Source organism: Plectropomus leopardus, chromosome 21 (assembly GCF_026936395.1).
Source record: "Plectropomus leopardus strain MGB_pleo_1.0 chromosome 21, ASM2693639v1, whole genome shotgun sequence".
NCBI lineage: Eukaryota > Metazoa > Chordata > Actinopteri > Perciformes > Serranidae > Plectropomus > Plectropomus leopardus.
Genome location: NC_142196.1, coordinates 15,095,978 through 15,109,758, shown reverse-complemented (window position 1 = coordinate 15,109,758; position 13,781 = coordinate 15,095,978). Strand labels below are relative to the sequence as shown.

General features: G+C 39.0%; 2 protein-coding genes across 9 annotated transcripts in view; one reads left to right on the top strand and one right to left on the bottom strand.

Moving 5' to 3' along the window:
* Positions 1 to 3,752, top strand: part of sulf1 (sulfatase 1) — a 98,919-nt gene extending 95,167 nt beyond the window's left edge. For all 6 annotated transcript variants that reach the window (XM_088071715.1, XM_088071714.1, XM_088071718.1 and 3 more), the window contains one exon: positions 1,151 to 3,752. In XM_088071715.1, the coding sequence (XP_087927841.1) occupies positions 1,151 to 2,088 (938 nt within the window). In that variant the 3' untranslated portion in view covers positions 2,089 to 3,752. The remainder of the gene's footprint in view (positions 1 to 1,150) is intronic.
* An 86-nt stretch (positions 3,753 to 3,838) lies between these two features.
* Positions 3,839 to 13,781, bottom strand: part of slco5a1 (solute carrier organic anion transporter family member 5A1) — an 82,220-nt gene continuing 72,277 nt past the window's right edge. For all 3 annotated transcript variants that reach the window (XM_042510900.2, XM_088071719.1, XM_042510901.2), the window contains one exon: positions 3,839 to 8,435. In XM_042510900.2, coding sequence (XP_042366834.1) covers positions 7,978 to 8,435 — 458 coding nt within the window. In that variant the 3' untranslated portion in view covers positions 3,839 to 7,977. The remainder of the gene's footprint in view (positions 8,436 to 13,781) is intronic.

Sequence of the window (13,781 nt, the reverse complement as noted above, 5' to 3'; positions counted from 1 at the left end):
TCCGACCACGACCAATTTTGGCAAGGGACACGTTGTCCCCGTCCGACAAATGTTTGCTGGAAACTGTCTCCTGGCTGTAGCTTCATATTTGCACTTAACTGACAGATGTGAGAGTGGTTTTCAACCTTCTCTTCTCATTCTCAGAAAGAAAACAAATCTACCCAAAATGTTAAACTACTCCTTTGAAATCACCCTCCATTCAGTGTCAGCCATATCCATAAGTCATCGGTCATCATCACATCAGTGTACCAGCGTAGCATGACACTCAGCTGCCTCTCACATTCACTCATGGACATTAGCTAGTGGTAGAGTGGACACTTGAGTTGCCGTGACCTCTCTGTCCTCCCACTGACCTCTGCCCTTTTGACCTCTGTTTCTGGCACCTGCTTACCAGGCAACAGCAGCATCGAAAGTGGTCAAAGAGGAGACCAAGCCTCTCCTTCCTGTGAGTCCCTGAGCCTACATCAAACCATCTCCATGCTCTAGCTGCAGTAGTTACAAAAGTCTCATAAGGAAAGCCAATCTAAAGTGGCACTGATGCTTCTTTTCTTCATTTTTTACTTGCAGACATCAAACTGAGCCCTTTTGCTGCAATTTCCTTTTATTTGCCTCTTTTTCTGATAGTATTTTGAGTTCCTTTATTTGTTCTCGGGGATACGCCATTCAGCAGCAAGCTAATTTTCTTTTTTTTTTCCTAAGCATCTTCTTGTTTTGTTGGTCATCTTTTCGTTTCCTCTGCTGTTCAGTTCCTTTATTCCAGGTTGCCTGACTTTGCATTTCAATCCAGCACAGGCCTATCATTAACTTTGCCATTCCATTTTATTATGTGCAGCTCAGTGTGTTAGTCTGTTATGACGGATCATTAATTTTTTTCTTTTCAGTCTGTCTTTCTTATGTGAATTTCTAAGGCAGCATGTGTTTGCACTACTCATGGCTTGAGCTTAGTGTGGGTGCTGTGTTTATCTAGTTTATCAATTGCTGTTTTGAAAAATGTGTGTGTCGCTTGGGGCTTCAAACCCCGTGGAGCTGGCTGCTTTAGTGAGAGCCAGAGGCTGGGCATGACTGCATGGTGTTTGAGTCAACTTGAAAAGAGCGCCGTCTTCTTTCCACTCCAGATTTTCACAGTCTCCTGTTTCTTTGTGTTTGGCAGCACACAGCCACTGTGGGACGGACGACAGGGTTAAACTGCCCAATTTGACAGACGAGGAGGTGAACTGGCAGGGACTGGAGGATCTGTATAGCATAAACGAAAGCCTTTATGAATGTAGGCCTGACTACAGCCCCAGCCCAGACAACTGGGCCAACTTCCGGAAGGATGTAGATAATATGTTTGCACTGCGACACGTTTTTAACAAATTCAACCGAACCCTTGACGACTCCACCCTGCCAGAGCTGGGCTCCGGGGCCGGGGGTGGAGGCTTTGAAGAGGGCAGCGGAGAGGAGTCGGCCTCAGCCAGCGACGTCTGGCCAGGCCTGGCCGCAGAGGCTCGCCTCACCACCCCCGCCCCCAGCAAAACTCCATCAGCACCACCCACACCCAGGCCCACAGTGGAGAGGAAACTAGAATCTGTTGTCAACGACCTTCCTGAGAGGCTCTTAAACAGACCTGGGGTGTCTGTGATGCCAGCATCATCGGTGACGGCGTTACCATCGGGTCCAAGAAGAGACAGAGTGATCTTCCAGAGCGACATGTGGGCGCAGCAGCTGGAAGAGATAGAAGGAGAGATGTTCAGCGGGAATGGAATGACAGAACTGGAGACACGACATGACAACCTGCTGCGTACTCACAACAGCCTGCAGCTGGAGCCTGGCCCGGGCCGCGGGGATGCAGCCAGCCCTCAGGGTCTTGGCGTGGACCTTGAAGAAGAGGAGGACATTTTCCAGGCCCAAGGCTACCTCCCTTACTACCCACAGACGCTGAGGCCAAAGGTGCAGGCCAGTACCACCCAGAGCCCCCCCACCACACAGACTAGTACCCCACAGAGTGTTGGGTTGGTGCTACAGGTGCTGCCTCAGTCAGCGCTGCCCCTCACCTTGGACTACGAGGGCAGCGGCTCTCTGCCTCAACCCTCCAATCAGACCCTCTGAGGCAGACACATGCGCTGGCCAGCCAGCCAATGAGCTGCTGGTCACCATAGAGACACAGAGACACAGTGATTGGGAGATGAGCTTGCCAAAAGTGATGGCAAGTGATGCCGCCTCAGTCAGTCAGAGTTGTATAATGAGTATTAAATTTATTTTTTATTTTTTTACAGGTGCCTACATTTAATAGTAAACAGTGTTATGTTTTTTTTTTTTCAAATATATATTTAGAAAAGAAAAAGCCTTAATGCAGCTAAATTTAAGTGTTGGGATTAAAATGATTAATTCCATATGGATTACACCATTGATGTTTCTAATATATGTTTCTATGAAAAACAAGTGTGAGTGGTGAAACCATTTCAACACCTGAATGAATAGTTTGCATTCGTCAGCTTTTAGGTACGCTCCAGTCTTTAAACAATCTATGAATCATGAAGCTGCTCAGTCACAGGACGCCTCAGCAGACGCTACCCACTCACTATATATAGATAAACGTTAATTTGACCCCAAATGCACTTTTGAACTTTTCCACGTGATGACCTTGTTTGTGGATATGAAATTTGTGTTCATTTGTAAAATTAGATTTTATGAAATGATTATTTCTACTGACTACTTTCTAAAACTAAGACAAGAAGTGGATTTTCACTTCTGAAAAAGTTACAGAATAAACATTAACACATAACTGTCTCACAAATAACCTTTCATTTAACCCTTTTTTCAGATTATTTTCAAATTTGCCAAATTAGAATATGTTAAGCTTTCATTTTTACCGCTGTCATATGGTATTAATAGTTTTAGAAAGTTTAGACAATCATAGGACAGTTTAACAATCAGTTTATATACTGACAACTTGAGCTCATTATTTTCAGATTAATTGCTCCATTGCACCAGTTTTGGCTTTGCAGATTTATTTTGGTGTGAGTTGCCGAATGTTGGAGATATCAGCTCAGCAGCAATGTCTCTTTCTAGAAATCAAGACCGCTTACTCAAGATAATCTACAGACCTTACAATGAGCAGTTACATGCAGGAGCTATTTCTATTACTTAAACAGGCCCACAACCAAATCACTGTGCAGAAAGAAGCATGCTTTCTACACACAGTTTGGTATAGAGAAATTTACTTTTATTTTGTTTTTTGGTTCTTTGAGAACCACAAACTGAGTTCCATCTAGTCCCATTTTTGGAGAGAATGCAGACATCTCTACAGCTGATATTTCCAACACTCAGCAACTAAATAGCACCACAGGTAAGAGAGAAACTTATTTATTTTGCAGTTAACGGTCCCAGGAGATAAAATGTTAATTGCGTAACTTTTTTGAAAGTGCCACCAATTCCTCATGTGGCGAAGTAGTGTTTTGATAATCCCGAGTATAGTGTTGCACATGGCCAATTCATTTCGAATGTAACTGTGTAGTCCCTTAAAACTTGTTTCATGACAGCACATTCTGTTACAGCTTTATCTATGACAGCATAGTCAGCAAAATACTGCGGGCATTTTGTAAAGCTAACCTTTCTGCCAGCAGTTCATCACGTACCTTCTGGTTAGAAACTGTTTCTGCAAATACTTAATGCTGTCCTTTTCTCTCTTGACAGTGTGTGTACAAGTGTTTGAACAACTCTGGTTTCAGGAAAGCCATGAAGCTGTTAAGAAATAAACCCTTTCAACCTGCCGGTGATATTTCACTGTAAGTTTTGTCGCACCGCACGTTCTACACACACAGACGCACGATACTTTGCAATAATCCAATCAGCCAAGTTGATTTTTCCATTTTTAATGACAAATATCAAGTATTCAAGGCATTTGTAAACCAAGTGTTCACAAACATCAATTTGACTTCTGCTCCTGAGGAACAAAAGCGATAAGAGCTCCACTTTCAGAGTACAGCTTCTGTTCTGTCCAGGAAATTCACTTTCAATTCAAATACTGATGAAAGGAAAATGTGTTAAAGCAAATCTACTGTCAACCTGAAGTAGTCCAGGCATGTGAACAGCAGGACACTGAATAAAAAGCAGTAGTTGTACAGTAAAGGCAAACATCCCACATTTACTGTCTAATGATCTGTTTGGCATTGCTGGATGATTCTCTACCCTTCTGTGCATATAACTGTTCTAGCATTGAGTTTGAATAAAGTTATGTTTAAATATATTCAAATTCTCCTCGTATATGTATTGAACTTTACAAACATGTTTATTTGGTATTTTATAAGAACAGATTTCCATAAGCAACTGTAATGTTAAGTGAATTGACTAAATACTTAAAGGAATACTTCACCCACAACGTGACCATTTGCATATTAGTTACTCACCCCTCAATACACTGAATTTGTGAAGACATTTTTTTTAAATGCCTGCGGTGAGAGTCCAAAACCCAAGAAAAAACTTGATAACTTCAAGTTATAGGTGACTGCGTTTAACCCTTTGAAACATGAAAAGATGTGCTTGATTTCTCTCTAAAACATGAAAAGAACACGGTGAGCAACTTAGGAAAATTGACCCAAAAATTTGCAAAAATAGTAGATGAAAATGACCTGAAAATTAGCGCACAAAAAAAGAAAAATAATAAAAGCAAATTACCTTTAAAGTGCAATAATAATGTTGTAAAATAATCTTGAATCTATTATTATCAATTTAGTTTTTTGGTTCATTTTTCTCAAGCTTTTCAAATAAAATAATTTTCTACTGTACTAATTTGCAATCGCAGAACACTTCTTACCAAGTTGTTTATTGACTGTTTCCCATATTTTCATAAGAAATCAAGCCAGGGTTTCGAGGTTTAAATACTTGTGAAGGTATCTGAACGCAGCACGAGAAAAGTGATATAGATACAGGATTCAAAGAGTTAAGAAAAGCAAAACTATATCAAAACATCTGTTTGCAAACTTTCACACAACTTCAGCAGTGTAATTCAACTCTCATTTATCCTGTCGTATGCTCAGTAATTCCTAAACCTGCAGCCCTTTCCAACAGGGAACTAAACTAAAAGTCTAATGCTCTCTTCAAAGCCAGTCTCCAAAGCCAGTAATTTTACCTTGCTGTCCACAGGAGCTCCAGGTCTACTACTGCTGCGATCAGTTAGTTTATTTGTGTTATTGTGTGACTTTAGTGAAGCCAAACTAACCCTTTAAATCACCAAAGTCACACAAGAACACAAACTACAGATCGAGGTTGTTGAAGACCAGCAGCTTCTGCGCTCAGCGAGGTTAAAATGCAGCTTTCCTGTCAGAGATGGCTGTCTGGTCGGGACCCACTGAGCAGTCTTGGATTACACTGCAAAAGTTGTGTGATAGTTTGAAAACAGAGGTTTTGATAGAATTTTGCTGTTGTAAAACAATCCCTATGACTTTAATTCATCATTCACCAGTTTTCTTCACAAATTCAGTGTAACTCGCGCTGAGTGATTAATATACAAATGGGGGATGAATTTTTCCTTTAATGGTATGATGACTCAGCAAGGATCATGTTTTATCTTTCCAGTCACATAAGCAGGGGACCTGATCAATAGTCCTACATTGGTATTCCTCTTTTGAGGCTGTGATGTATACAGAGCACTAGAAGAAAGATAAAGAATCATTACAGATTGAAAGAAGGGCATTCTGGGTAGCATAACCTTAGCATTTAAACGAATTCAATGCTGTACTCCTCTTGACAGAAAAAAAATACATTTCAATAACCCAGCTCCCCCCCACCATGATGAACTCAACCCTTCCCATGTGATTAATACTGTTCAGGCACCGTGAGACAAATCCACCGTTGTTTTTTTTTTTCTTTTTGTAGCTTTAAGTCCTATTTTTCTTTGTAACTACAATGTCACAGGTTAGTTCATAAATACGCTTCTAACTATTTGTGAGCTCTTTAATACGCTTCATTTGCTTTGTCAATATTTACACAATGATCACTTATGAATATGTAATTTGAGGTACTAAGTCACAATAATGCTAAAATTAGTCACTGCCATTATTATTAATGATAATCTTTACCCCAGCAGAATACCACGAATCTCGGCCATAAAATGTTAACTTTTAAAATGTATTCACTGCATCAGATTTTCCATTCCTTTGCAAACTTTTAATAACTAAAAGTCGAACTGATCAGAATATGAAATACAATAACTTTATTAGACTCATCTTATATTTCCCCCTCAGAAAAAAAAACCTCATAAAAATGTGGTTTTCAAGACATGAACTAATATCTAATACTGAACAAAAAATTTTAAACATGAAAAAAGGCCATATTACCTCCTCTTCCTTTTCTCTGAAAACAATTCCTCTCATTCAAAGGAAGGTAAATCTTCAAGATGCTAAATAACATGAGCTCGAAATAAAAGAAAATCAGACAATCCTATTAAAACATCTGATATAATGAATATTGTAGACTTCCACCAAACTAGCAGACCATATTTTTTTTATTAAATCTGCCTGCAGAAGGTGTATCTTTGGGAAACTGGAGTGCTGAATTCAGTGCAGTGATTAAGTTTAATAATTAACCTTTTAACCAAGAAATTTATAGTACAGTAGGTCTAACAAACGGCAACATTCACTGGCCTTCAAACAATCATCTCTCTGTCCACTAGAGGGCCCCAAACACCCACGAGCCGAATAATCAACATCAGATTACTCCTGCTGATAAAAGAGGGTTCATTGTTTTACATGCTCGCTGCACTACTTTCTTAAAAGACTACTCGATAACTACTATGTACATCTGATGACCATTAGAATGGAGAAGCCATACAATATAAAGCCAAAATGATGCATCCTTTCATTTGTCTGATTGTTGCAGTAGATTAAATACAAATCATTTTACTTTGAGAAACTTTAAAAGTGGATCAAATTTGTTGCAAATGTTCTTAAAATCTCCATAGCATTTCCAGTTACAAATACAAACATCTTTTGGACATACAGTAGCTTCAGCACATGGTCAGAGATGAGATACCTTTCTTATTCCGTTCTCCTGTTTGACATGTAGCTAATTATTATACATTATAATAATGAAGTAGTGTGATGAAATATAGATTTCATAAAAGTCACTGTACCATTGGGGTTTGTCGGCTTTAAGCTACATGGTTACCTTGCCAAGGCGAGGAGCTTTGTCCAACGACACAAGGACTCGAGGGCAACAAAGCAGAATACTGTCGCTCAAGTGAAAGGACAGTGACTGGCTTTTCGGTAGCTAGCGTTTACCCTGGTAGCTAGCTTTGTATACTGGACTGGCCGAGACAGCCTGAGAGGCACTGTTACAAAAAAGGAAAGAAAAAAAGAGGTGAGGATTAAAAAAAATCCCACTTTTGTTAATTCTGGAGATCCAGACAGAGGAGAGAGCAGGTGGAATGGCTCAAATACAAGAGAGGTTGCTGATATGTCGACAGCTCAGACTGTAAGGGAAAATGGGATGAGCTGACAACAAGGTGTGTGAGCGGGGCAGGAGAGGTACAGGTGTAGAATACAGAGGGAGCTGTACAGTACTGAGGTGTGTGTGGGGGGGGCTGTACACTGGATCTTGCATAGTACAGGTTTGTCGTTTGTGCTTTAGTGGCCGTGTTGATGATGACTCATCTGTCTGTTCAGAGATTTTAATGCCCTGCCCTTTAACAGTAGCACCATGTGATGTCTTTACATTGTCCGAACCTTCGGGTGGAGGTCTGAGCGTCTGTGTGGATGCTGTGTGTGGCTGCAGCTGATGATATGCTCAGAATAATCCGTCAGTCCCCTGTTATTACAAACAAAAATGAGCAGCCCTTTAAATATGGTGGGCGCACCTGTGTCACTGCCTGTTATTTCTACAGCAGCTGTGGAGCCCCGCCTGGCGTCTGATTGGTGTGAAGCAGACACTTTGTGGCGCAGACACACAAACAGGAAGGCACAAGTCACAATGGACCCTGGCGGGAGGCTTGGAGTGCTCTCACACGTGTGCGGAGCCTCTGTGGTGATGTGGCAAGAGGATGGGCGGAGTTATTGCTTTGAGGGCGTTGCCGGGGCAGCTGAGGCTGCTGTGGCCGCGGTTGAGCAGCAGGGCCGCGGGCTGGTCTGGCCGAGGTGGGATGAACACGGGGCAAGAGCGGGTGCGTGCGTGGCTTTTGTGGCCTCCGGCGTGGCAGATGAGCTCGCTGACGGTGCCCAGCGGAGGCAGGTGCTGGCGCCAGCGCTCTGCTCGATCCTCCTTGTGCTTGATAGAGTACCAGGTGAGGAAGATGAAGATGAAGCCGACAAATTTGAGGCTGGCGGCCAGGCCAAAGTAGACAAAGCGGAATGAGGTGACGTCATATTCCCAGCAGGAGCCATGCACGCCGCAGTCCTGCTGCCACAGCATGCAGGTGGTGTCGATGACAGCACCGAAGTAGATGGGCGTGGGGATGTAGGCTGAGGGAGGAGAGAGAGGCTGTGATTAATAAGGTAAAACACAATTTTATACTACTTCTACAATCTAAACAATATTGTGTGTCACACCACTTTCTCCCATTTCTAGACTAGTTTTGGTTATTTCACCTGCTTCTGTTTCTGCGTTTGTTTTTGTATTTGTCTTTAACTGCAGGTGGCGAAGCTCAGTGATGGAACGAAGTGATGCCATGTGTTTGCATGCTTCACGTTGCCAAACCCCACCCACAACATCCTGAGGAAGCATATAAGCTAAGTGTTATTGAAGAGTATTTTTTTCCCTAATCTTGTTTGTTTTACTTGAAATTTAATAATTTAATTTTGTATACAGACTAAAAATTGTATACAATTAATATATAATGGGATTGGCATACAGAATGTGGTTGACTGATTTTAAGATCATCATTCTGCCACTTGGTGGCACCATGTCATGCAGGTAAAAAAACATGATCCCTTCATGGAAGTGGATGAAATAAAAAAAGACAATATTCAAAATAATTGATCAAACCATGGCCCAGACATTAAATTATTTCAGTGTTGTTAATACCTACATTAATACATTAGTATCTTTCTAAGTGAAATATTGTTACAGCACATAGCTAAGGAAGTGAATCAAATATTGTGATGAACTGTGAAGTTTATATCAGAATATATGCAGAATCCTGAAGTGGAATTGAATACTTTATCAGACCAAAAGAAATGTTTGCATAAATTTAGTGAAAAGATGTGAGAAAATACAAGATGTAAAAGATGTCAAAATGTGACATGTCCAAAAAAAAGCATAACCTTGAACAAACTAGCAAAACACAGCATACCGAGACACGCCATGACAAAGAATATTGCGCAAAACACCATAGTATAGCATGTTGAAAAAATGACCAACAAAACCAGGCTATAGTATGGCTTAAATGTCAAAATATAATAACAATGTCAAAACAGCATAAAATAGCGTGCCAAGACACGCCATAGCATAGAATTTTGCAAAAACAGACCAAAACACCATAAAAATGCATGTTGAAAAAATGACCAAAAAGGCAAGGCTATAGTATGGCAAAAATGTCAAAATATGACATGTCCCAAAAACAGCTGAAAACAACTCAAAACAGCATAAAATAGCGTGCCAAGACACACCATAGCAGAGAATTTTGCAAAAACAACCAAAAACACCATAAAAATGCATGTTGAAAAAATGACCAAAAAGGCAAGGCTATAGTATGGCAAAAATGTCAAAATATGACATGTCCCAAAAACAGCTCAAAACAACTCAAAACAGCATAAAATAGCATGCCAGGACACGTCATTGCATAGAGTTTTGCAAAAACAGCAAAAAACACCATAAAAATGCATGTTGAAAAAATGACCAAAAAGGCAAGGCTATAGTATGGCAAAAATGTCAAAATATGACATGTCCCAAAAACAGCTGAAAACAACTGAAAACAGCATAAAATAGCGTGCCAAGACACGCCATTGCATAGAATTTTGCAGAAACAACCAAAAACACCATAAAAATGCATGTTGAAAAAATGACCAAAAAGGCAAGGCTATAGTATGGCAAAAATGTCAAAATATGACATGTCCCAAAAACAGCTGAAAACAACTCAAAACAGCATAAAATAGCGTGCCAAGACACACCATAGCGGAGAATTTAGCAAAAACGGACCAAAAACACCATAAAAATGCATGTTGAAAAAATGACAAAAAAGGCAAGGCTATAGTATGGCAAAAATGTCAAAATATGACATGTCCCAAAAACAGCTGAAAACAACTCAAAACAGCATAAAATAGCATGCCAAGACACGCCATTGCATAGAGTTTTGCAAAAACAGCCAAAACACCATAAAAATGCATGTTGAAAAAATGACAAAAAGGCAAGGCTATAGTATGGCAAAAATGTCAAAATATGACATGTCCTAAAACAGCTGAAAACAACTCAAAACAGCATAAAATAGCGTGCCAAGACACGCCATTGCACAGAATTTTGCAAAAACAACCAAAAACACCATAAAAATGCATGTTGAAAAAATGACAAAAAAGGCAAGGCTATAGTATGGCAAAAATGGCAAAATAGGACATGTCCCAAAAACAGCTGAAAACAACTCAAAACAGCATAAAATAGTGTGCCAAGACATGCCATTACATAGAATTTTGCAAAAACAACCAAAAACACCATAAAAATGCATGTTGAAAAAATGACCAAAAGGCAAGGCTATAGTATGGCAAAATGTCAAAATATGACATGTCCCCAAAACAGCTGAAAACAACTCAAAACAGCATAAAATAGCGTGCCAAGACACGCCATTGCATGGAATTTTGCAAAAACAGCAAAAAACACCATAAAAATGCATGTTGAAAAAATGACCAAAAAGGCAAGGCTATAGTATGGCAAAAATGTCAAAATAGGACATGTCCCAAAAACAGCTGAAAACAACTCAAAACAGCATAAAATAGCATGCCAAGACACGCCATAGCATAGAATTTTGCAAAATGGACCAAAACACCATAAAATGCATGTTGAAAAAATGACAAAAAAGGCAAGGCTATAGTATGGCAAAAATGTCAAAATAGGACATGTCCCAAAAACAGTGAAAACAACTCAAAACAGCATAAAATAGCGTGCCAAGACACGCCAATGCATAGAATTTTGCAAAAATGGACAAAAACACCATAAAAATGCATATTGAAAAAATGACCAAAAAGGCAAGGCTATAGTATGGCAAAAATGTCAAAATAGGACATGTTCCAAAAACAGCAGAAAACAACTCAAAACAGCATAAAATAGCGTGTCAAGACACGCCATAGCATAGAATTTTGCAAAACAGCAATAAACACCATAAAATGCATGTTGAAAAATGACCAAAAAGGCAAGGCTATAGTATGGCAAAAATATCAAAATATGACATGTCCCCAAAACAGCTGAAAACAACTCAAAACAGCATAAAATAGCGTGCCAAGACACGCCATAGCATAGAATTTTGCAAAAATGGACCAAAACACCATAAAAATGCATGTTGAAAAAATGACAAAAAAGGCAAGGCTATAGTATGGCAAAAATGTCAAAATAGGACATGTCCCAAAAACAGCTGAAAACAACTCAAAACAGTATAAAATAGCGTACAAGACACGCCATAGCATAGAATTTTGCAAAATGGACCAAAACACCATAAAATGCATGTTGAAAAATGACAAAAAAGGCAAGGCTATAGTATGGCAAAATGTCAAAATAGGACATGTCCCAAAAACAGCTGAAAACAACTCAAAACAGCATAAAATAAGCGTACAAGACACGCCATAGCATAGAATTTTGCAAAAACAGCAATAAACACCATAAAAATGCATGTTGAAAAAATGACCAAAAAGGCAAGGCTATAGTATGGCAAAAATGTCAAAATATGACATGTCCCAAAAACAGCTGAAAACAACTCAAAACAGCATAAAATAGCGTGCCAAGACACGCCATAGCAGAGAATTTTGTAAAAACGGACCAAAACACAATAAAAATGCATGTTGAAAAAATGACAAAAAAGGCAAGGCTATAGTATGGCAAAAATGTCAAAATAGGACATGTCCCAAAAACAGCTGAAAACAACTCAAAACAGCATAAAATAGCGTGCCAAGACACGCCATTGCATAGAATTTTGCAAAAACAGCAATAAACACCATAAAAATGCATGTTGAAAAAATGACAAAAAAGGCAAGGCTATAGTATGGCAAAAATGTCAAAATAGGACATGTCCCAAAAACAGCTGAAAACAACTCAAAACAGCATAAAGTAGCGTGCCAAGACACGCCATTGAATAGAATTTTGCAAAAACGGAACAAAACACCATAAAAATGCATGTTGAAAAAATGACCAAAAAGGCAAGGCTATAGTATGGCAAAAATGTCAAAATATGACATGTCCCAAAAACAGCTGAAAACAACTCAAAACAGCATAAAATAGTGTGCCAAGACATGCCATTACATAGAATTTTGCAAAAACAACCAAAAACACCATAAAAATGCATGTTGAAAAAATGACCAAAAAGGCAAGGCTATAGTATGGCAAAAATGTCAAAATATGACATGTCCCAAAAACAGCTGAAAACAACTCAAAACAGCATAAAATAGCGTGCCAAGACACGCCATAGCATAGAATTTTGCAAAAACAGCAATAAACACCATAAAAATGCATGTTGAAAAAATGACAAAAAAGGCAAGGCTATAGTATGGCAAAAATGTCAAAATATGACATGTCCCAAAACAGCTGAAAACAACTCAAAACAGCATAAAATAGCATGCCAAGACACACCATAGCAGAGAATTTTGCAAAACAACCAAACACACCATAAAAATGCATGTTGAAAAAATGACAAAAAAGGCAAGGCTATAGTATGGCAAAAATGTCAAAATAGGACATGTCCCAAAAACAGCTGAAAACAACTCAAAACAGCATAAAATAGCGTGCCAAGATACGCCATTGCATAGAGTTTTGCAAAAACGGACCAAAACACCATAAAAATGCATGTTGAAAAAATGACAAAAAAGGCAAGGCTATAGTATGGCAAAAATGTCAAAATATGACATGTCCCAAAAACAGCTGAAAACAACTTAAAACAGCATAAAATAGCGTGCCAAGACACACCATTGCAGAGAATTTTGCAAAAACAACCAAAAACACCATAAAAATGCATGTTGAAAAAATGACCAAAAAGGCAAGGCTATAGTATGGCAAAAATGTCAAAATATGACATGTCCCAAAAACAGCTGAAAACAACTCAAAACAGCATAAAATAGCGTGCCAAGACACGCCATTGAATAGAATTTTGCAAAAACGGAACAAAACACCATAAAAATGCATGTTGAAAAAATGACCAAAAAGGCAAGGCTATAGTATGGCAAAAATGTCAAAATATGACATGTCCCAAAAACAGCTGAAAACAACTCAAAACAGCATAAAATAGTGTGCCAAGACATGCCATTACATAGAATTTTGCAAAAACAACCAAAAACACCATAAAAATGCATGTTGAAAAAATGACAAAAAAGGCAAGGCTATAGTATGGCAAAAATGTCAAAATAGGACATGTCCCAAAACAGCTGAAAACAACTCAAAACAGCATAAAATAGCATGCCAAGACACACCATAGCAGAGAATTTTGCAAAACAACCAAACACACCATAAAAATGCATGTTGAAAAAATGACAAAAAAGGCAAGGCTATAGTATGGCAAAAATGTCAAAATAGGACATGTCCCAAAAACAGCTGAAAACAACTCAAAACAGCATAAAATAGCGTGCCAAGATACGCCATTGCATAGAGTTTTGCAAAAACGGACCAAAACACCATAAAAA